This window comes from Penicillium soppii, assembly GCF_028829465.1.
Source record: "Penicillium soppii strain IBT 18220 chromosome Unknown utg000002l, whole genome shotgun sequence".
Classification (NCBI taxonomy): domain Eukaryota; kingdom Fungi; phylum Ascomycota; class Eurotiomycetes; order Eurotiales; family Aspergillaceae; genus Penicillium; species Penicillium soppii.
Genome location: NW_026643232.1, coordinates 1,505,097 through 1,526,531, shown reverse-complemented (window position 1 = coordinate 1,526,531; position 21,435 = coordinate 1,505,097). Strand labels below are relative to the sequence as shown.

General features: G+C 48.9%; 7 protein-coding genes across 7 annotated transcripts; 3 read left to right on the top strand and 4 right to left on the bottom strand.

Moving 5' to 3' along the window:
* Positions 1–897: 897 nt before the first annotated feature.
* N7529_001919 (uncharacterized protein) lies at positions 898–1,606 on the top strand (the record flags this gene model as incomplete). The annotated part of the gene is made up of 3 exons (XM_057237450.1): positions 898–1,056; positions 1,098–1,468; positions 1,522–1,606. 3 exons carry the CDS (start codon positions 898–900, stop codon positions 1,604–1,606), a joined length of 615 nt encoding a protein of 204 aa, XP_057102137.1.
* A 241-nt stretch (positions 1,607–1,847) lies between these two features.
* Positions 1,848–2,108, bottom strand: N7529_001918 (MoaD/ThiS family protein; the record flags this gene model as incomplete). Its single annotated transcript, XM_057237449.1, has 1 exon — positions 1,848–2,108. The coding sequence occupies one exon, from the start codon at positions 2,106–2,108 to the stop codon at positions 1,848–1,850; it is 261 nt and encodes an 86-aa protein (XP_057102136.1).
* Positions 2,109–2,349: 241 nt separating this feature from the next.
* On the bottom strand, positions 2,350–3,578 carry N7529_001917 (cystathionine gamma-synthase; the record flags this gene model as incomplete). The annotated part of the gene is made up of 2 exons (XM_057237448.1): positions 2,350–3,384; positions 3,432–3,578. 2 exons carry the CDS (start codon positions 3,576–3,578, stop codon positions 2,350–2,352), a joined length of 1,182 nt encoding a protein of 393 aa, XP_057102135.1.
* Positions 3,579–3,720: 142 nt separating this feature from the next.
* Positions 3,721–6,455, bottom strand: N7529_001916 (uncharacterized protein; the record flags this gene model as incomplete). Its single annotated transcript, XM_057237447.1, has 5 exons — positions 3,721–3,794; positions 3,844–4,190; positions 4,238–4,289; positions 4,340–4,537; positions 4,589–6,455. 5 exons carry the CDS (start codon positions 6,453–6,455, stop codon positions 3,721–3,723), a joined length of 2,538 nt encoding a protein of 845 aa, XP_057102134.1.
* An 89-nt stretch (positions 6,456–6,544) lies between these two features.
* Positions 6,545–7,457, bottom strand: N7529_001915 (Cys/Met metabolism pyridoxal phosphate-dependent enzyme; the record flags this gene model as incomplete). Its single annotated transcript, XM_057237446.1, has 2 exons — positions 6,545–7,017; positions 7,085–7,457. The coding sequence occupies 2 exons, from the start codon at positions 7,455–7,457 to the stop codon at positions 6,545–6,547; spliced, it is 846 nt and encodes a 281-aa protein (XP_057102133.1).
* A 6,128-nt stretch (positions 7,458–13,585) lies between these two features.
* Positions 13,586–17,823, top strand: N7529_001914 (uncharacterized protein; the record flags this gene model as incomplete). The annotated part of the gene is made up of 3 exons (XM_057237445.1): positions 13,586–13,618; positions 14,235–14,992; positions 15,051–17,823. 3 exons carry the CDS (start codon positions 13,586–13,588, stop codon positions 17,821–17,823), a joined length of 3,564 nt encoding a protein of 1,187 aa, XP_057102132.1.
* Positions 17,824–19,359: 1,536 nt separating this feature from the next.
* Positions 19,360–20,937, top strand: N7529_001913 (phosphatidylinositol-3-phosphate-binding ubiquitin-protein ligase; the record flags this gene model as incomplete). Its single annotated transcript, XM_057237444.1, has 1 exon — positions 19,360–20,937. One exon carries the CDS (start codon positions 19,360–19,362, stop codon positions 20,935–20,937), a length of 1,578 nt encoding a protein of 525 aa, XP_057102131.1.
* Positions 20,938–21,435: the final 498 nt, after the last annotated feature.

Below are 21,435 nucleotides of genomic sequence, written 5' to 3'. Positions count from 1 at the left end.
AAGTATATATGCATCTATTGTTATAATTGTGTTTACTAAGACTTAATCTATCTATTAATTCCGAGTCGATCAGAAGAAAATGTTGAAAATAGATGTATCGCAAGCTATCCGCCCACATATTGTTGACTGTGAAGAAGCGGCTCTGAAGATAAACACTCTAATCTCAGAGGCTCAATAAAATAGTGATGAAACAAGATCTACTATGCATAGCCCGAGTCCCCTCATTGGTACTAAGCGCCTGCTTCAGACTTCCATGTGTTGAGGGAACGGGTGGCTGAGAGGCGCCCGGAGGAAGTTAGGGTTTCGTTCCAAGCGCCCAGATGCATCAAGGTGGAACCACTATTTTCATCCATAGATCTCGATTGCTCTATTGTTATTATTATCGCCTCGATAATATCTCCAGTGTCAAAGAGCTATAGCTCTTACAGGTCCACAATATCTTCACTATTCATGCCGATCGCTGGATTCGGCAGACAGCTCAAAGCCACGAGTCTATTGGGCGCTTGTTCCCCAGACAATCTGTAACGCACAAAGAATAGCCCGTCTTAGGAGTAAACGGAAAGCAGGATCTAGACTCGCAAGTGCTAATTTAATCTGGTCTAGATTTCGGAGATCTGAGGTCATTGTTAAACCAGCTGCTTTGTTGGTTCTATAAAGAAGCCGTACCGGCCTGGTCTTCAATCTGACAATCAACTTCACTTTCATTCAGAACACACTCTCTTTGTTCTTTTTCTTCTTCTTCTCTTTTGTTCAAGTCTTCAAAAGCTTTTCTCTCGACTATATCTATCTACCGCATCACTCCTTGAGATTCGAATATCGACTTATCTACAAATAATAACCCGAAAACCACCACCACTCTTTCGACTATAGATTTCTTTCAACTACATCCCCATCAAAATGCCTCGCTACGGAGCTCTAGGCGCAACCTTTCAAATTGCCCGCCTATTCCAAACCTGCTCCTTGATCGCCGTAGTCGGCATGACGGCCAAATTCATCAGCGTGATCGTCTCCAACAACGGCACCCCACCCAATATCCTAATCGGCACAATCAGCGTGGTATGTCCACTCCTCTTATTGACCTACAGTCTAACTTCAAGCCTCGACATAAAGATCCCACTGACCGCCTCCCTCATTCACAGACATCTATTGCTGTAATCTACTGCATCATCACAGCAATCCTATACATGGATGACATCCTACCATTCTTTATAATCTCAGTTTTGGACCTACTCCTGCTCATCGCACTAATTGTTGTCGCTGTCATCGTCGGCAAGCCACTCTCGTACTTGAAGTGTTCAACACTGGCGGAGTTGGGTGATTCCGACGCAACCATTTATGCATTTGCTTCACGGTTGTCGAGCTATATTGCCCATATCAGCGGGAAGATCGACTACGTTGCATTTATTGGGGCTTCGAAGGCAATTTGTCTTGAAACAAAGGCTATCTGGGGGTTGAGTATTGCGCTTTGGTAAGTTGTTTCCGTACCTGGCTTTTGTTTGGAGTATGCTGATTTCATTCAAGTGTTCTGTTTTTCTTTTCGACTATTTCTAGCGGCTTATTGTGGCGGCAGAAGAAGAAGCTTCTTGCTGCAAAGAGTGCAGAGTAATTGAGTAATTGAGTGGCATTGGGGCTGCGATTATATCGAATACGACGGCAAGCGGACGGAGAGTTGCTTAAATCGAGAAACAAGGCGGATGGGTTGACAGATATCTATCCTTCATTTTTATTGTTATAGCGTGTGCACTAATAGTCTTTTTTTCTAATCAATTGATGCGTTTACCAATCAGATAGAACAAGTCAAAAGTAGACCAAAGGTTCACAGAATCAATTTATATCAACGAGCCCCTTCACCCCGAGCTCACAGGTGGAATAACAGCCACTTCCCCACCAGCCTGTATCAAAACATCCACATCCTCCTCAATATCAACGTACTCTCCATCCAAACTAACACCGCAACTTGAGAGGACCTTCTCGATGATCCCAGGGTACCGCTTTTCGAGTTCACCATAGAGGGAAGACAGTTTCAGTGGGGCGGGTAGAGATTCAGTATTTTTCGAAGTATACTGCGCTGCTGTTGCAAAATAGTGGATTGTGAATGTTTGCGACATGTTGCGATTGATCAATTGCAGTGTAATGAGGACATGGATGTGTTGAAGAGAGATGTGTAGTTGAGAAGACCAGTAGGGCTTCCTATCAGCTCAGATAACACAGCGGGGTAAAGCGGCATACTCCGATGTATAAAAGCGAGTCTCATACAACAATTGTATAGAAGTGGAAAATTTGATATCCAATTACTATGTAGTTTTCATGTGTAGCCTTGCACAATTCTCTGTCTAAATCTCTAAATCTCTAGGCATCCTTCGCAAGCACCCTAAATGCACCCACCAAATCCTCCTTCAAATCCTCCCAATTCTCCAATCCAACACTAATTCTCAACAACCTCCGATCAACAGTAGCATCCGACATCGTTCTCCACTCAATAAGCGTCTCAACCCCACCAAGACTAGTAGCATGTTGAAAGAAATGCAACAAAGCAGGCAGATTCCTCGCAAACCGCTCTTCCTTCATATTGATCGCGAAAACAGGCCCGAACCCATTCGGCATCTGCTTCGCCAACCAATCACTCTTATCCTGCAACGAAGCATGCAGAATACTCCCCAGCACAGCCTGAACAGCAGCCTCGTCCGAGTCCGGGGCGGGATTTTCTGCGCGCAGAGAAGAATCCAACCAAGAGACCAAATTTGTTGCGTTTGAACTCTGGCGCTGGACGCGGATTTCAAGAGTCCTCAGGCTGCGGACGCCGAGCCAAGACTCCATATTGCCCATTACGGAGCCGATGAATAGACGGTCTTGTTTGAGCTGCGCAGCCCAGGTGTCGTTCTTGGTCGCCAGAACACCGGATAGGAGATCTGAGTGGCCGCCGAAGTACTTGGTGCCGGAATGCATGATGATGTCGGCGCCGAAATCGAAGGGTTCTTGGAGACCTGGCGGGGCGAAGGTCGAGTCGACGATGAGGAAGGCGCCGCGGGCATGAGCTTTTGCGGCGTAGGAGGCTATGTCGAAGGCTGTTCCTTGGGGATTGACTGGCGTTTCTAGGAGGATGACGTCTCCTTTCTGGAGAGCTTCTGGAGGGCAGTCGAGGGGGTGTTTGGTTAGGCCTGTTAGGCGGGTGAAGAGGGCTATGACGCCGTGGCAGCCGTGGTAGCCTTCACCTACGGAGATGTTGCGGGGATTGAGGAGGGTGAGGGCTGCGTGGAGGGCTGAGAGGCCTGAGGAGTAGCTTATCGTGTGGCCGTGGAGGAGAGAGGAGAGGATTGTTTCAAAGCGGGTTGGATTGGGCGCGGACATGCGCGAGTAGATATGGTTTGTGGAGGGATTGTCGGGCTACACTCATTAGACAGGATTCGTAGTCAGTAGGTATTGGTTCATACAGTGGCATCAGCAGCCGGGACTAGCTTGGAGGGATCATTTGAGTAACGAAATGTGGTGGAGAGATGCATAGGAGGTGCGACATCGGTAACAAGGTTGAGGGCATCATCGGCATGCAAGGAGCGCGTAGAAGCGCCAGTGGAAGACATGGCTAATTGTGCTATCACGAATGTACAAGAGAAAAGTCTCAAATATAATTACACCGTCCGACCTCGGGGAGGGGAAAACACGCAATCACGTAATCGGCGCTCACGTAAGTGATCACATGATGTGGGGAAAATATCGCGGGGATTATCGGCGAATGGAGCCCATGCGAGATGGCTCTCGCACTGATCCAGGCAGAGCTGCCTTGAAAATCGCACGGGCTGGCTGTGGTTAGTCAAAGCTCTTTATTCGCTATTCAGGAGAACTTACTAGCTTCAGAATCGAACGTGATGGTAATATCATCGTGTTCAATTGGATACTCCGGCATATCAAGGCACACAAAGTTGGAGGCAGGGTCGTCATCCTTCTTTGGGAGAGCAAATTTGGCATCGACCATACGGATGCCAAACTTGCCAGACCGGCCAAATGACTCCATAATATCAGTGCCCTTGAGGACAAAGTTCATGCAGGTACCGTGCTGGAATTCCCCGAAGAAAGCAAGCAATTGAACGACTTTTTCTTGTCGCACGATCTGCACTCGAGCTTGGGATGCTTCCCATTTTTTATATATGGGAACCATGCTGCGTCGACGGGAAATAGTGAAAGACGTAGCCACGCTAGGTTTGTCAGCAGGGAATTGACCACAAGGCTGGGTTCCACTTACCCATCATACAACACCTGGAAGCCTGTGACGGCAGCCTCGAATGCATGCAGATCTACAAGAGAGTTAGTCATGTATGCGCCCAGAATCAGAAAGCAGACACACCCTGCATTGTGGGGAACTCCAGTCGGCGAACCATGGGCTTAGCTGTGATCTTCTCAAGGAAGCCTGCCAACTTTCCTGGGAGCTCGGGGGCAATGAGGTTATCCGCAAGTGAAAGAGTCAAATCCTGCTGCGCGCCGCGGAACAAGCTCATGCTAGTTGAACGGTGAACGTCCAAGCCGACTTTCAATTCACCAGGCCCTAAACAAAATTAGCATTCAATTAAAACCCAAATGAAAACCTAGAACTCACCCAAGTTGATACGATCGGTAACAGAGCCCCACTCAGTCGAGACAAATGCCCTCAAATTCTCCGAAAGAATCGTCGGACCATAGCCATGATCAACATAGTCATGCTCTTGGTCAATGACAAACACACTTCCAGCCGGGAACTCTAGATGCTTGACAGGCGGCCGGCCACTGAAGTGATCTTCAGGCTGTTCAATACAGTAGGATTTAAGGGCAAACTCGGGCGACTTAATTTCGCCATTGCGTGGAGCCATGCCAAGCAATACGGAGTGCATTTGCGTGCGCTCTTCGATCTCATGGAAAGTCATGAGCATTGACCTTGTACGGCCGTCCTCAGTAACTTTGAGAAGAAGAGCAGGGGCACCGTCCTCGCCTCGCAAAAGACCAAACACAACCGGCGACCCGTTGCCTAGAATATGGCGAATACTACTCAGAGTCTTCACTCTAGGATTGGTAAGAACTGCCAATCGGAATCCACGGTGGGCGTTGCGGGTCCCTGTTCCTTCTGTGACGGTAACGGAGCGCTCGAATAAGCGCACGCGACATCTTTCCACGGGGTCGGGAGGGAATGCCTTTTGTGTACTAGGATCCATGTATTGGAAGACCTTGACTGTGTTCTCGAAGACAAGGCTTTCACCTGCCTCGGGATGAAGACTGTTCTCCGACTTCTGGGTATATTTGACAATATTCCAAAGAGTCTTGAAATCATCTTCTTTAAACATGACATCCAACTCGAATCCCCTGGGAAGCTTGACTCGCATAGAATGGGACCGAACTTGCCAGTCCACATCCTCCCACGTGGGACCCTGTTTGCGATCGGATTGAATCAAGATGTTGACTAGCTGACTTTGGCTGGTGATAGCCGCAAAGACATACCAATCCACTCGTTCACGGACGATCGTCAATGCGCAGGGCATGGCATATTGCTGTTGTCCGTCATCGTCACTGGAGCTCACGCAGACTTGCACAAACATGCTACCATAGCTGAAGTAGCGACTGGTGTCGCCCAAAGGCATCATGTGAACCAGGCTTGGTGTTTTGCCCGCATTGTCGACCAACATTGATCTCGTTGCTGCGCCAGACAAAACGGCCGATACGTCGGGCGCATAGAAAGGATAGCGCAGCCAGATACTAGTGTCCAGCTGAGTAGGAGAACCTTCATCTGAGACAATCGAGGTAATAATATTGTTGCGTTTGATGGACATGGAAAGCGAGCGAAGATGGTTGAGGGTAGTTTGATGTAAACTAAGTAAATCAACCGTTTCCTTATCGCCTGTGGTGCTTGCAACGGCGTGGAGAGCGTCAACGCTCATGGCTCCGTAGCGGGCCAGCTCAGGATGGCTAGGCACAATATTTTCGTTAATCCACAAGGCCTTTCCAAGATCAATGACGGCCTGCTTGGCGAAGCTGGGCGATAATGTTGCACGCGAACGAGCGTAGGCTTCTAAGCGAGTCTTGCCTCGCAGGAACCACCACACTGCAGCGCGGATCCATTCTGCTAGGGATGTTTCCATCAATGGTTTGACACTCTCTGCGGCGAGTTGGATCAGGCTCTCATAACGCTGATTATACTCCTTAAACTCAGAAAATGAGGTATCGTTAACTTGGTTGGCAATGTTGCGGATAGAAAATTTGGGCGGTTGGGGGCTCCGGGCGGGCTCTCGGCCTTCGCGACTGGGAGGTGTGACGGGTTTCGAAGCAGGCAGACCCGGGGGTGAAGGTTTGGCATGAGTGGGTGAAGCCCTGCCAGGGCTACCGGGGATGAGATTTGGGGGCATTCGGGGATCAATGGGACTCAGGTTCGCAGTTGGGGGTGCGCGGTGTACTGCGGGACTAGGGGGATTCCGGATCGAGTCTACAATCGACCTCATTGACAAGGAAACCGACGGTGATTGAGGCTTAACCGTGGTCGGAGCAGTTTCGTAAGCTAAATCAGGATCATGGGGATCGTGGTGGCCTTTCAAAGGCATTTCGGGGCTGGGCGGACTCGGGGGGTAGACAGCTCCTCGTCTTCCGCCCCGGGAGACGGGGTGTCATCATCATAACGATGGTGGAATGCCCGACCTTCCTCTGCCTGCATCTTATCACGGACGCGTTGCGCAAACAAGGACTCTTCGGTGTCTCCACGGAAAGACAGCCTAGAGCCACTCTTATGCAGAGGTAGAGTTTGGAGGAAATCCGCATCCCGCGTGTTTTGCATGAGCGACGGTTTCCAGTCGTCACGCCGAGGCGAAGAGCCAGCTCGCTGAGATCGTGACTCGCCATCGCCCAGCGATGTATCGACTCGTAGGTTCGGTAGATTAGAGCGCGAGGGGTTTTGTGATGAGGTCGGGATTTTGCCGGACTGAGCTGTTTGGCTCAGCGATTTTTGGCGGGCCGATGAGATTTCAATTGTTGGTTGTTCCGACTCATCACCGCCCTCTCCAATCACATCTGGTATCTGGTTGCTGAAGCCCACTCGTAGTCCTTTGCCTTTCCGACTATGGGGTTCAACAGTGACGGGGGAGAGGAGCGGGGGCAGGAGCGGAAGAAGGCTGGTGGTCTGAGAAATCGAAGGCGGCATAGTTTTCGCGATGTGGCACTGGCGCTGGTACTGATGGGGCCGGTTTAGACTGGGGGAAAGCGGAGTGGCCTAGGGAAGGAATGTGGCTGTTCTGTGGAGGTACATATCTCGGGTCGACAGGCGGGGGCGCTGGCGCTGGCGCTGATACCGGAGCCCGCGTGCCCAAGAAATCCGCGATCTCTTGATTTGTCTGCGATGCAATTTTGCTTTTATCCTTGGAGAATAGCTTCTCTCGCCAATCGCGCTTCTTTGGTTTGGCTTGTGGTTGGGGCTGCTCGGGCAGAAACGAGAACGGGTCATCGGCGGGCATATCGAACAAGATCGCGAGTAGACTCTGTCCACATCGCACGACCTAGATAAGGCAATAAGAATACCAGGTATGGATTCCCCTCCCCCTGTACGGTTCTGAAGGATCGACAGGGGCTTCGGGCCTGATGACGGTATTCGAATAGCGGGAAGTCGTCGGGAGTAGGGAGGGACTCGGGTTGGTGGGTTGGGGTGAGTTGATGAGTTGATGACTTGGGGCGAGTTGAGTATTTGGAGAGTTGAAGAGTTCAAATGGGGGAGATAAGTGTCCAACGTAAGGAAGGAGGGGTGCAACCAAGTAGCGCCCGTGCTCTATAAGATCGAAAAGCAAACTAAAGAAATTAGTCCGAATGTCGCCTGTATTGGTAAAAGGTCAAAAGCAAAAACAACAACAAACAGGTATAAACAATATTCTCCAGAATGATTCTGACTTACAGTGAAAATTGTTAATGAAGCTGGACCAGCAGCCTGAGACGTGTGTGAGAGTAATATTAAGAATGTCCTTCTATCAGGGGGATACTCCGCAGGTACCAGGATTGCCGTGGTGGAGCACTGTCTAGTGTAAGTCTCTGGGGAGTAGTAGTATTATTCTTTCCTCCGCCTATTATAAGTCGCACAGCGTGGTACTCAAGATATTAATAGGAATGAGGATTTAGGTGATAAATATTTAAATATTTAATTGATTATAGATCATACAATATAGATTCCCCGAGTATTAATATGCATACTACTCCGTACAGTACTAGTTAGTTACTGTAGGGTATCAGATATATAAAACAACCCCGGACCAATCAGCACAGACAACCCGCTCGTCTCAGAATGAAACTTACGCTAATCCCAATCGAGATTTGATAGACCCGCCGCTGACGAGGTTTGTCGCCGTTGGACACGCGGGCTTTACTTCTTTTTATATCAACTTCTCTTAGTAGTGAAGTGTTCGAATTGTGAATATTTTTATACATATTCAATGTTCTTATTCCCTTACCATTCATACTCAACATCATGCAATACGACCAATTTTAATTGACCTCTTGGCAACCTTATCTAGGACCCTGTTAGCGCCCGAAATTTTATACTAAATCTACTAAAATTGCCCTAACCTTGGAAAAGACCCTCGTGGCTAAGACACTTTATCCAACTGTGGCTTAATTTGGCACTTGATCCAATGCCCTTTTTTGCGTCCCCAAAATTCTTTTGATTAATCGGCTTCCCCCTTTGGTCCTTCCGGGATGTGCACCTGGCATACCAGATCCCTGCTTTCCCTGACTTATCTTATTTGTTGCTCTAATCTCCCCTTGAATATGTACGGACTCGAACTTCATATTATTATACGACATATGCACGTACGCGACTCTAACGTTCTCTACAATATCCTACAATATTGTAATTGTCACCGCTACATGTCTTAGATCCGCTGAGCCTCTTTTCTTCACCGACCCCACAAACCTTTATCCAATGTCTTACTGCAAAAAAGTCCTTCCAAGGTTTCACTTAAACAAAAAAGAAGGAAATGAAAGAAAAAAATATTTGGAGATCACAAGCTCGGACCACCCCGCATGTCATTCATAGAACCCTGTCAGACCCGTTCATCCGTCGGGGTTGTGTAGATCAGCCCGGAAGTGCAGAGCTGCGTATATACAGTAGTCGTACTCACGTGTAGAAGTCCCCTAGTCAATATATTGTTGGTTTCATCTCGATTCCCCACTTACACGAACTAAGCTTTAAACATATCATAGCGGCGGGTTTCAGGGCTTGGGGAAGCCACTTCCAAGGTTACAAATCTTAGCCCTACATTCCAGCATAAACAGCGCATTTTCGTATTTCTTCCATAAGCACCAACGTTCTGAACACTTGCTTTGTTCAATGGATTCAGTCTTCCTCGGAATTGGCGGCCAAACTAATATACCTGCCATTTACCTTACCACCTCACTTTGAAACATATTGTAGGAGCTGCGATTGATTTTGATAGCTCTTTCCATCCGCCACCTCTTGGCCGAAGAAGGAGTAGCTTTCGAGTCCTTGCTAGCCTTTGACTGCCTTCATGATAGTCGTCGTTTGCCCTCTAATGCCTCTCCGACAGTCCCTGTTCGTCTCCGAATGCCTCTTCGAGGTCTTGTTCGCCTTCAGCTGTCCCTTCCGATAGTTCTTGTTCGCGTTCGTCTTCCTCGTCGAGGTCTCGTCCGCCGTTGTTCGCCCTCATCGGAAATCTTGCTTAGGAAATCTGACTTGTCAACCTTGTAGGCCATATGACTAAGGTGTTGGTAGAGCGAAACCTCCTCCCTTGCCTGTATATTCAGCGTTTATTTCTGATCATGCCTAATTCCTTGGATATCTTATGACCGCTTCCCTGACCGCTTTTATGATCATCACTATGTGAACTTATCATACCTAAAGTACCCCCTATCACTGTGTAGATCCCTAACAAAAGTAAGCACCTTTAAGCACTACCTTCTAGTACATAGTAAAGATATAAAAAAAAATATCAAGACCATTCTGGTTTGCACTATGCATTCTCAACTTTTTTCATCAACAGAGAAGAAACGAACATGGGTGAACCCATAGTGATCATATTACCTATTGGACACCCTATGGTGCTTTCTTCAGAGAATGATACAGTAAGAAGAACTTGTCTTTGCTTCTCCGTGCAATATGTAGAATCCAGAGTGCATTGGAGTCATCAACCTTTGATATGTCCTCCCTTGTAGCAAAGAAACGTTCCGGCAATACGTTGCATCTTCAGATAATGCATTTGAAGAGCCAGCCTGAATAGAGTCCCTCTCAAACCGCAGGCGGGAGTCCACAATTTCATGATTTGCCGAATTTATCAGTAGTTCATTATCAAAGCGACACCTCCACTGAGCATCATCTGGGCCCAGCCCCGGCCCCAAATCCATCCACCGGGTAAGAGTGAGACTTGCATGATCTTCATCCAGGGTTCGCATCTCTAACTTCCAAGAGGTATTGCATTTCTCACAACTCCCTTGGTCGGCTGGTTTTGTTGGGCTTGTGCTAGAGCAATAACGCTCAATATAAGAGGTAAAGATGTCGACCCAGTCCGAGGATTGAGTGCTGAGATGTTTGCAGACGATCACAGGTCCATTTTCGCGGCATGGCCACATCCGTGGTACGTTCTGCCGTGCCACCACCGCTATTTCTTTTGTCTGTAAGCATAGACCGGGAGGCTCAGAGCAAATTCGAGCTTCGGTAGAGAATATTGTCATCATACGATCCTTTTGGGGATCTTCTTCTGATATGTTGTTGACGGAAGATTGTAGCAAGGGTGGGGCTTTAGATACAATTCGACTAGCTCCTATCTCTGTATACAGTAAAGCCTCAACAGGGATTCCAAAACCCGGTCCATAGTAAAAGCTTCTCATAGCAAGCTGAATGTGAACGAAATGGAATGGATAAAAGGTATATGATGGGTAGTGACAGAGGGGTAGAGGTCTTTGGAGGCACTGATCTTTCATGTCTAAGGTATTTGAGCAGTGATTGACATTGATAGAAGAGTAGCCTGGTAGCTCAGTGCTTTTCCATAAATGAAGTCGGAGGCAAATAAAGCAGAGATAGTACTGCGGTAAATCGTAAGAAAGCCGAGATAACAGCTTGATACGCGCGTCATCGATGGGGTTTCCGGTGCGTCCGGTTGAGAAGTTTTGAAAAGCAGTCCCAGCAAGGGAAGACAGCAGGTTATGGTTACCCAATGCCAGGCAAGCAAGGTCGACTGGTGGTAAGTGCTCAGAGATCATCCACAACAGCTCAAGTGGAAGTACTATTGGGTTTCGCGTGATGACCATCCTGGTTGCGAAAGGTATCTACCCCTAGCTATGCTTCACTTGATATCTGAGGTTTCAAACTGATCGGCTCAAATAGGAAAAAAAGGTTGTGTGGTAAGAATACTTGAGGAGGCAAAAGAAGCAAAGGCGATCACGGGTGCTGTCTCGATGGGGACAGAATGTTGGATGAGGAAGAGAAGAGAAGAGCAGAGGAGAGAAGGAAAGAAAAGAAAATAGAGCACCAACCTTGGAAGGCAAGTCAAATGTAGGCAGCTATTACCGTTATGAGGGGCGGCGGTTCAACCGTGGCGTTCGAATGATCATCTGAGTTTCTTGACCGAAGACGTCAAATCACTACGTAATTTATTGGACAAACCATCCATCTAAAAGGGCGCAAAGTGGTGAAGTTGATACTGCCAGTCGGATTATTGAGGAAAGGGTAGCTGGGCGTAATTATAGACATCACTGAGCAAACCATGCTCTTCAACAAGACAGACTATAAATACCCCCCACCAAATCATCATGGCCTCAACCTAGGCTGTACACCCATCTATAGTATAAACTTACCGATCAATGATACCGACAGCACAGAACAACCCAAATCTCGCTTCCGCGGAGACAAAGAAGGCCATATGAAGCCACAACACCCACGTACTAGCCTAAATTTCAGCAGAGTTTAGTAACCATGACGCTCACTCTCGGACCTGTAGCACTCTCGGCAAAGACGCGTAAAGGCAGCAAAGCCGCGTGCAAACCAGCGAGTTAATCTATCTCCATCACCGTAACATATGATATCCACATGAGCCTCTGCAGCACAGTATATAAGATAGCCACCACAGCCCGCTGCACAGTGAATGTGTGCAAGTCAGTGGGAATTATTGCCAGACCAGATATGTTCTGGCGTTGGCGCTGGTGTAGTCTTGTGTAATCTTCCCAAGCTGGCTTCTAATACAGATTACCCATCGATCCATCGGATGATAAGGCCACAGAGCCTGGTACTGGCGATGTGACTTCTGACCGGGTATATATATTGCGGGGCGGACTTCGCCAGCACGGATATTTGGTTTTGATGTGGACTAGTTTGTTTGTGATATCGGGCGGGAAAAGGTTTCGTTTATGCGCAAGGATCTATTGGAAGGATGTCGAGCACTGAGTAGTGAAGTGTTAGCTATTTTGCACATCTCAAGAGTAGGGTTCTGACCTTTTTTGATATTTATGTGAAAGGTGAACAGTACTTAGGTAGGTATCAACTGCACGACAGCACAGTTTGAATAATTGGATCTGCTGTGTCTGTGTCTCTAGGAGCTACCGGTAAGAATTTGTCAAGGCCCAACAAGAAGAGACCCTACCATCCTGAGATTAATGCTGGGTAGAAGGCGGAAATCGTAGGCGCCATGCCCATGGCAAAATCTCTGTAGCTTTGTTCCTCAGGATGGGATCATACACAGCAGATATATTCTCTAGCAAATGAAGCACTGATACCTTTATTAGGGAATACACGAATATGAAACACTTGCTGTTGTCAAAGTCAAAGGCTCGGCTTGATCGGTTCGGTGTCTTGCAGATTTGTTCACGATGGCGAATCCGACGAAGCCGACCTTGATAAAGAACGAGAGAGAAGAAAGGAAGAAAGCTTTACTTCCGATTCAATCTTCTGGCATGATAATACAGTGTGGGACTAAGTAATAACGGGTTCTTCGGATTATGGGGGGTATTCGGCGGATCGAGAGAGGGACGAGGAGGTGGTCTTTGGTAATTCAGGTTTGATTTCGGCCTCCTAGGTATTGGTGTAGCGATAGGTACTATTGGTAGACTTGATGAACATGAAGCAGGTCTGGTAGTAAAAGGGATTATTAGTCAAATAATCACTTTGTCCTGGTATTGGTCGAAGAGTGAAACATTCGGCTATTGCTCTACATCAGTCATTCAATGTTCGATATACTTCTATGGGTATCCACGATTGTCCATATGGCTTGTCTCATCGCAATTCACAAACGATAAGACAGTCGAAAATCTTTGGCCTACAAAAACAAGACTGTCCTATCTACAGGTGACCATACCATTGCGCTTGTCTCACCATAAAACCCCAAATGCCGACAGCCCGGTGGAGTTGAACCATTAACGCAGGGCATTGGACCCTGCAATTGTGGCTAACATCTCCATGCACACTATTGCCCAACAAAGGTCCTTCAATTGGTCTCAAACATCACTAGTTCTGCCCCATCCACCATGGCACTTCCAAACACGCTGCCCGGATACAAGGACCAAATGATGGATATACAGTTCGAATTTGCGTTACCACTCCCAAGGCATAGTTGACACAATGTATTGCCTCCAATTACTCTGATCGTCAACTATGAAAGTCTTTTCTTCGAAAGCCGATCAACAGGTGAGACAATCCACTGTCAGCTACTATTTAGGGCGAGCTGAGACAGAGGTGATATTATTTTTTTTTCCACTTTTTCCACCACGTGGAAAAATATAAAGGCGTATCTTTATCTTCGTATTTGATTAAGATATTGAATATCCTCGCACGTACTTGCATACGTATGCCCTATGTTCATACGTACTTACGCGCGGGGGTAAGAAATTGTAAATGCAAGGCGCGCAACTGTTACTATTTTGGTAGTTTCAGCTACGCCTAGTGAACATATTAGAATATAATTCATAACATAACTATGAGCTGTTTACAATCTAGAAAAATTAATTCCTAAGTGATTATAATAAAAGAATCAATTACGAAGCTAAGCCGAAAGATATAACCACCTACAACATTGCAGGCCTATTATTAGACTAGTCGAGTAGTCAGCCGTCAAACTCCACCGGGGCCAGACCAAACAAGGCGCAGTAACAACACAACACACCCACTAGAGAAAGAAAAAAAAAAGTCGCTTTTCTTTTCCACTCCTAGACTGGTTACTCGGTTTTATTTGGATCTTCTCCCGGGATGTGCCGCGTTTGACGACTTTAGCGGTAGACACTCACTACACACTACGTACCTCCAGGCACCGGCCCATCTTCGCGAACCACCCACACGCGAACCAGCTTTCCCTGCGTTTCCCATCAAACTCGAGTGGCTACCGACCCTGGAAAGGAGTGCCGATCGCGAGACCCCAGCAAATATTCTCAACACAACGTGGATTAGATCATTTACGGGGGTTGACCTCCCCGAGGAGGTCATCCCGGATCCCGAAGCGGACATGTACGACTCGGCGGAGATCGAGCTGGACGGATCCCCATTCCACAAAACATCAAGGCCGCGACGCAGCGGATTGCATAATACCCAAGGTCGATCATGGCGCGACACCTCGAAACGCCGATGGAGTTCCTCGTGGTGGATTGTTTTGGTCTGTCTAGTGACCTTAGCGTCGCCAACCGCTGCCGTTTTACTGGACTTTGACAACTGTTTATCCAAAACTATCCTCGAATCCGACCCCTTACAACTGCAATTCGTCCCCACCAATGTCTCCGTCCAGTTCAACCTTACCAATCCCCTTAACCCGCTCAGCGTGACGGTTTACGGCAATGTGTCAGGCACTGTGTCGCGAACTGCGAACTATCCGGCGCTGGACTCTCCAGATTGGACTAACGATAATTGGACTGATGGGAAGATCGAGGACGTAAGCACTTCGAACAACAAATACAGTACGTTGTTTACTGTGTTCGATGTGCTTAGTTTCACCCCCTTCAACAATGCCTCCCGGTTCCGCGACTCGGTCACGCAAGGCACCTTCCCATTGGCTCCGGTTTTCAAGTATAACATGTAAGTTATTCCCTAGAGCCAACGATGAGGTTTTTCTAACCAACCTTCATCTACACAGGAGTGATTTGAGCACGTTGTTAGCGTTCTCCGTTCAGCATGATATGCTTTCCACGTACCGCTTTGGAACGATCATACCGCAATTGTTGGTCCGCTCTGGAGATGCCTCCGCGACGGATCTGAGCTGTATCACTGTGAAAATCACACCCGACTTTGGAGCGTCTCTGAAAAATGCCATTGCCTACGTGCCTCTGGTTATTCTAATCTTGGTCGGTATCGCCACCATCACAGCCGCTATGTATAGTCCATGGGGCACAACGGATCTTTTCCGATGGACAAGCAACTACGGTCGGGACGAAGACGTTCTCCGTCTGGTGACACCTGGGTTCTCAGACTGTCTTCAGTATCTCCAGTTCGTGGTTTTGACAGGCGCACTTTCTTTGGACTACCCAGGTTTCTACCAGCCCGCGGTGAGTCAGGGTGCGTGGTCGGCTCTCATGTTCAACCAAAGTTTCATAAATCCTGGCATTGGCCGTGACCCTGTTGTGGATGGCATTTATGCAGTTAAGGGAGACTATGGCCTGGACAGACTGAATCAGTACGTTGGCATGGCTTCATCTCAGGATATCTGGCCCGGTATGATGATATGGACGTTGGTGATCCTGGCTTGCGTGACAGTGATCTTCCAGATCGCTTTCGCGCTCCGATGGCTACACCGTGAACTGGCCAACAACACCGATCAGGACTTGCGGGCGAGAAACTTGCCATTCACTCTGGGCAATCTCATCCGCATAGTTTTCAATTTTCTACTTCTTCCCATAGTCGCTCTTTCGTTCTTCCAGTTGGTTCTCGCCGGTTCATCGGCTGCCTACTGTGTTGCTTTGGCGGCTGTAGTACTCGTGGTACTGGTGTGCTTTTCACTTTGGGTCATCCGAGTGATCGTTTCCACCCGACCGAAGTCTCACCTTTTCGACGATTTGCCCACCGTCCTGGTTTATGGCCCTCTATACAACACTTACTGTGATGATGCTGCAGCCTTCGCCATCGTGCCGATCATACTTAACATCGCCCGTGGAGTCGCGGTCGGTGCTTTGCAGCCCTCTGGTATTGCTCAGGTCGTATTGTTGGCCATTTGTGAAGTTGTTTCTGTCCTGACCCTGCTAGCCTTCCGACCTTTCCCGGGACCTATCCATATGAATTTGTACCACTGTCTCTTCTCCGTCGTGCGTTTCTTGACTGTCATTCTGAGCGTGGTCTTCGTCCCCTCATTGACAGTCTCAGACGCTGCCCGGGGCTGGATTGGGTACTTAATACTTATCTTGCACGCCATGGTACTGATCTTTGGGTTCTTCCTCAACGCAATGCAAACATTGATCGAGGTTCTAGCACGCCTGGCCGGTGCTGGTGGTGCTACACGTGGTGGTTTGAACAAGGTGCTGGGTATGCGCCAACTAGCCAGGCGCACTGCTCGAAGTGGTATTGCTCGCCAGAGCATGGGCTCCGAAGCTGCCATGCTCGGCCATACCGACGATCGCATGTCTTCACAGTTTGATGGGTCGCGGCCGCGCAGCTTCTCTGGTAGCTCTGCTCTGCTTTTAAACCGCGCAACAGCTAGTGAGGGTCGGGCTAGTGCCATCCTTGACTATGCCAGCTCGCAGGGTGGCACCCATAGTCGCGCTGCAAGCGGAGGGTTCCCCACGCCAACATCAACGGCTTACCAAGGAGCTGGCTTCCCCAGTGCACCGAACAGCCCGATGGTCGGAATGCATCCTCGTGATCCATACTATCGACCTCCCCGACCTGGTCGAAGAACACCTCAAGGTAGTGTGTCCTTTGAGAAGGGAAAGAGTCCGTCGAGAGGCTTCTTGAAGTCGAAGTCAAGCCGGCGGGCGGTTAAATATGATGAGGACGGAGAGGGAGGGCCAATGTCTGGACGGGCTACCCCTGTACCAGCATATCTGTCAGCTCCCAAGGATGACATGGAACTCGATGCGCCGCTCCAGCCAAAGGATTACGCTGTCCGTGAGGTCGATTTCTACTACGGAGTCCGAGGTCCACCGCTGTCCCACAGCGGCACCCGAAAGCTGAAGACTGGCCCAGCAGACCCCACAGGTCCAGTATCCTCTGCAACAGGGTGGTTCCGAGGTTTGCTTCAAGGGAAAACGAAGGATAAGGCTAAAGGATTCGAAGTCGTCCGAAGCGCTCGCGCACCTCCCCCAGGCATGTTCCCACGAGGGAGCTATAACGAACATTACCAAGACGATCCAGAAGCGCCATCAGGTAGCCACTCTCGTAATGTATCCACGGGCAATGTTCCATACGACGACCCAGACGGTGACCACACACCCGGGCGGTCAAGCGAGACCCATCCACCCATCCTACCCTTAATCAACACGTCAGTTGGCGGTGGCATCGAGCTACCCAGTCGCACAGGCTCTCGCCACACACAAGTAGCCGGGGAACAAGACAGCGACCCAGGGGCCGGCCTACCACTTGTGAGAGAACCCCTATCACATGAAACTGGTGCAGGTCAAAACTCCATCCACTCAGAACACCACCTGCAACCTGAAAACGCAGCACGCTTCCCTCTGAGTGGAAACAGCTCGCCGTCTCGCGAACGCGGTCTCTCAATAACGTCAACCTCAAGATCCCGGTCGAATGCCTCAAGCCACCAGAACGGCCAACGAACCGAACGACCATCAAGCATGGGCTACGTCCCCCAACATAGAGCCCACGACAACATCCACGAAGCAAGTCCAGACGAGCCTTCGTTTGCCGGCAGTTCGGCAGAACTGGTCGACGAAGCCGCCATGCACGGTGAACGCGACCACTAGACGCAAAAAGCAAAAGCCTGTATTTTGAAACTATATCCACCTTCCCTTTCTATCTCCCATATCTTCCATCTTATCTCTTGTCAACGGATATAAGATCCGTGACTTACCTACTCAAATTCCTGGCTCAGTAACGCCATGTCACGAATCTCCTTGCACTTCCCTGTTTGTTACCTAAAATTGCTGCGATGGCGTTCACTCTTCGATCCCGAGTACACTTAATGGGGACTAGTAGCATTAGCCTCTCTTTTGTCTTTCCTGTCACATCTTTGGCTGAGTTAGTTTAGGCCGTTCTGTTTCTGGGTGATTTCCTTTTGGCTTCTTTTCTTCTTGTATTAATCTAGGACATAGTCGGTTAGGTCTAATAGTCAGGAAATATTTCTCTATCTGGTCGTTGGGATCTTCGTATTCTATTAGTAGAACGTAGTGGAAGGTCTCTCCAAGTGCATGACTCACAGGTATTATCCTATACAAGAACTGGCTGATTCCAAGGTTCTGGCTTCAATTTTCTTATACAGAAAGCCTAATTCAGACCACGAAGCTGCTGTTCCTGTTTACAACTCCAGTGTCCCATAGGGCAACATTGGATCGGAACCGCTCAAAAAAGACCGCAAAATTGATGATCAAAAAGCCCGCATCCATATATTTATATATCATTCTAGCACTGAGATTTACAGTGCAGTGCACAATGCTATTACGTCCGCAATGGCCTTAGCTTTGTTTGCTATTGTGAAATGACCTCCAAGACCACCGACAGCGTTTAAGATCAGACTGGGGCCAAGCATGGCTTGCAGCCTAGTAGCAATATCATGCAAGGATCCTCGCGGCTATGCATTGAAAAATCTCCGTCACGTATGCTGATCATTTTCTTGGAGATAACGAGGATAGTCCATTGATTTCTCCTCATTTTCCTAATGATTTTGGAAAAGAAAAAAAATACCGGCCAGAGTCATAGTTCGATAGTTCGATAGTTTGATAGCTGGAGCAGGTGGTATAGATGCACCGCCTAGGGTATCCGGGATCGGGCCGAATTTGCCAATCGCCACCGTTTTCACCGCCCCCCCGCGATAACCGCCGTATCTCTGGACACTTGCATCATCCATCTTTGTTTAGTTTCCTTCTTTCCTGAATACAATCAAATCATTTTGTCCCTCCGCTGGTTTCTGAGGATTGTTTCCATCAGAAACTGGCGTCCAAATCGCTGTGCTCACATCTGAGAGCATAGTCACGAGACACTCAGCCTCATTTATCATCTAACTCCGACCAGTCTTGGCTCCATGATCAGCATCATCCTCTCACTCCTGGATGCAATCTTCGGCAAAAAGCGTCCACGTCATTGAAGCTGAGCCCCAGATTGCACGAAAGGACTGTTTATCTTCCACGTCGCCATCTCCAATCTGTTTGATTGCCGTCCACCTTAAAATTGCCACTTGGTTCATGAAGAACTGTCGCTCTAACGGCCGAGGTCGATCTCGTTGCCTGCGTTGAACATATCTGGGGAATTCGATAAATTGAACCGGCCCAACCATACATTATATAATGGCTTCAAGCACAGCATCATCTAGTTCGTCTGGGTCAAGCCCACCGCCGGGGTTGGTGCGGGAAGATGAAGACATCAGACCAGTCGAAGGACTAGAGACCCATGGGGCAACTCAGCCTGGAAGTTATCGCCCTGGAAGTTATCGCGGGTATGACAGAGCCCAAGATGGAGCAAATTCAAGACAAAGAGAATTTCCTCTTCGCCCCGGAGTAGATCGCAAACGACGGTTGACTAGTACTGGCGAGGATGCGAGGACGCAGCAGTGGGGACGTTCTGAGGGTACCGCTGGACCGGCCCGAGAGAATGGCGGAGCTGTCAGAAGTGTTCTGCCACATAGATCTGTTTCTATGGTGTTGCCCTCCTCTCGAACACGAACTTCTATTTCGGCGACACCTGGCTCCTCAATTGCAACCGCCATTGATTTAGATTCCCCTGTTCCTACAACTACTCGCACTTTCCCTGGTGAACAATTGTTGCGTCGTCCTCGACGCGAGAATCCAACGCCCTATACCAGTCCACCCCGCACCGTTCCATCTCAACACACCAACCGTCACTCACCGGTTATGGAAATGTCTCTTCCCAAATGGCAGGCCGACTCAGATGTCTCCGAATGTCCGATCTGTGGGACAATGTTTAGCTTCTGGTACCGCAAACATCATTGTCGCAAATGTGGTAGAGTCGTGTGTGCTGCCTGCTCCCCCCATCGCATCACGATCCCCAGACAGTTCATTGTCCGGCCGCCTGACACTGCTGACAACCCTACTGGCTCATCCCCAACTCCATCCCGCTCCCCACAGGTGGTCGACCTCACAGGCGACGATCCTGTTCCACTATCAACTATGAACCCTGCTCTCGGCGGAGGCGAAGAAGTACGACTTTGTAATCCTTGTGTGCCTGACCCCAACCCGAATCCTGTCGATTACACCACCGTTCGGGCACATGGCCACCGATCTACACATTCACTTTCATCTACGATGGTCAATCCTTACGTTTTGCCGGTTAGTTCTACTACAATTTCTGCATCCTGGCTATTGACTAATACCAACCTGCAGGGTGAGACTCAGAACCCTGAGGCGCGCCAGGAACGACGCACTGTGGGCGCAAATGATCGACCACAATTTCTGCATCATCTGAGCTCGCAACCAAGCGGCACCCGCCAACGTCGTGCACTGTCCAGCCGGGATGGCCGCCAACCCCTCGAAGAGGGCGACTTCTGCCCTGTCTGCCGGCGCAGATTTCCCCCCCTCAGCACCGAGCAGCCCATCGAGGCCCGCCAAGCCCACACCCGGGACTGCATTGAGAACTATCTGAGACCGACCCCACCCCACCCATCGTCCGTGCAACAGAGTCCTCCGTTGCCCCCTCCTCCGCCCTCAGCTCGCATGCTGCCCTTCGTGGCTACGGAGAAGGACTGCCTCGGCGAGGACGGGCAGGCAGCGGAGTGCACGATCTGCATGGAGGATTACGAGGTTGGGCAGACCCTGGCCCGCCTCGAGTGCCTGTGTAAGTTCCACAAGCACTGCATTGTGGTCTGGTTTGAGAGGAAGAGCGAGTGCCCGGTGCACAAGCTTTCCTAAATGTGATGCATATCTTAAGAATGCTATTCAATATTTTGTCATTAGCCGTTCGCTTTTTTTTTTCTTTTGTTTAAGTGTTGTGTGATTCCCCGATGAGCGAGAGATCTCATTTGAGATCAATGATTAATTCAATAATTTCGAATCATATCAATTCAACTTAGAATCAATAATATGTACAACTCACGTAGCATGAAATCAGGCCATCAGTCGATCACGTGCCACCCCGAAATACCAGAGCCAAGTGAAAACTTCATCCACTTCTTAACTCAAAGTGATTGAGGAGTCAGGCTTGACTGAAAGCATTTGAAAGAAAGGTGAGAGTTACTTTAGTTATGTTTACTTATTCCATATCCACGTGCACTATATAGCGGGAGTCCATGTTGATCGTCCACATTCCACATATCGGTGGTCGGTGTTTGCGATCACCGTTCTCCGCGGGCCCGCTGTTGGCGATTTTGACGGTGAATAGCGACGAAGCAACACCAATGGCATCCTTGA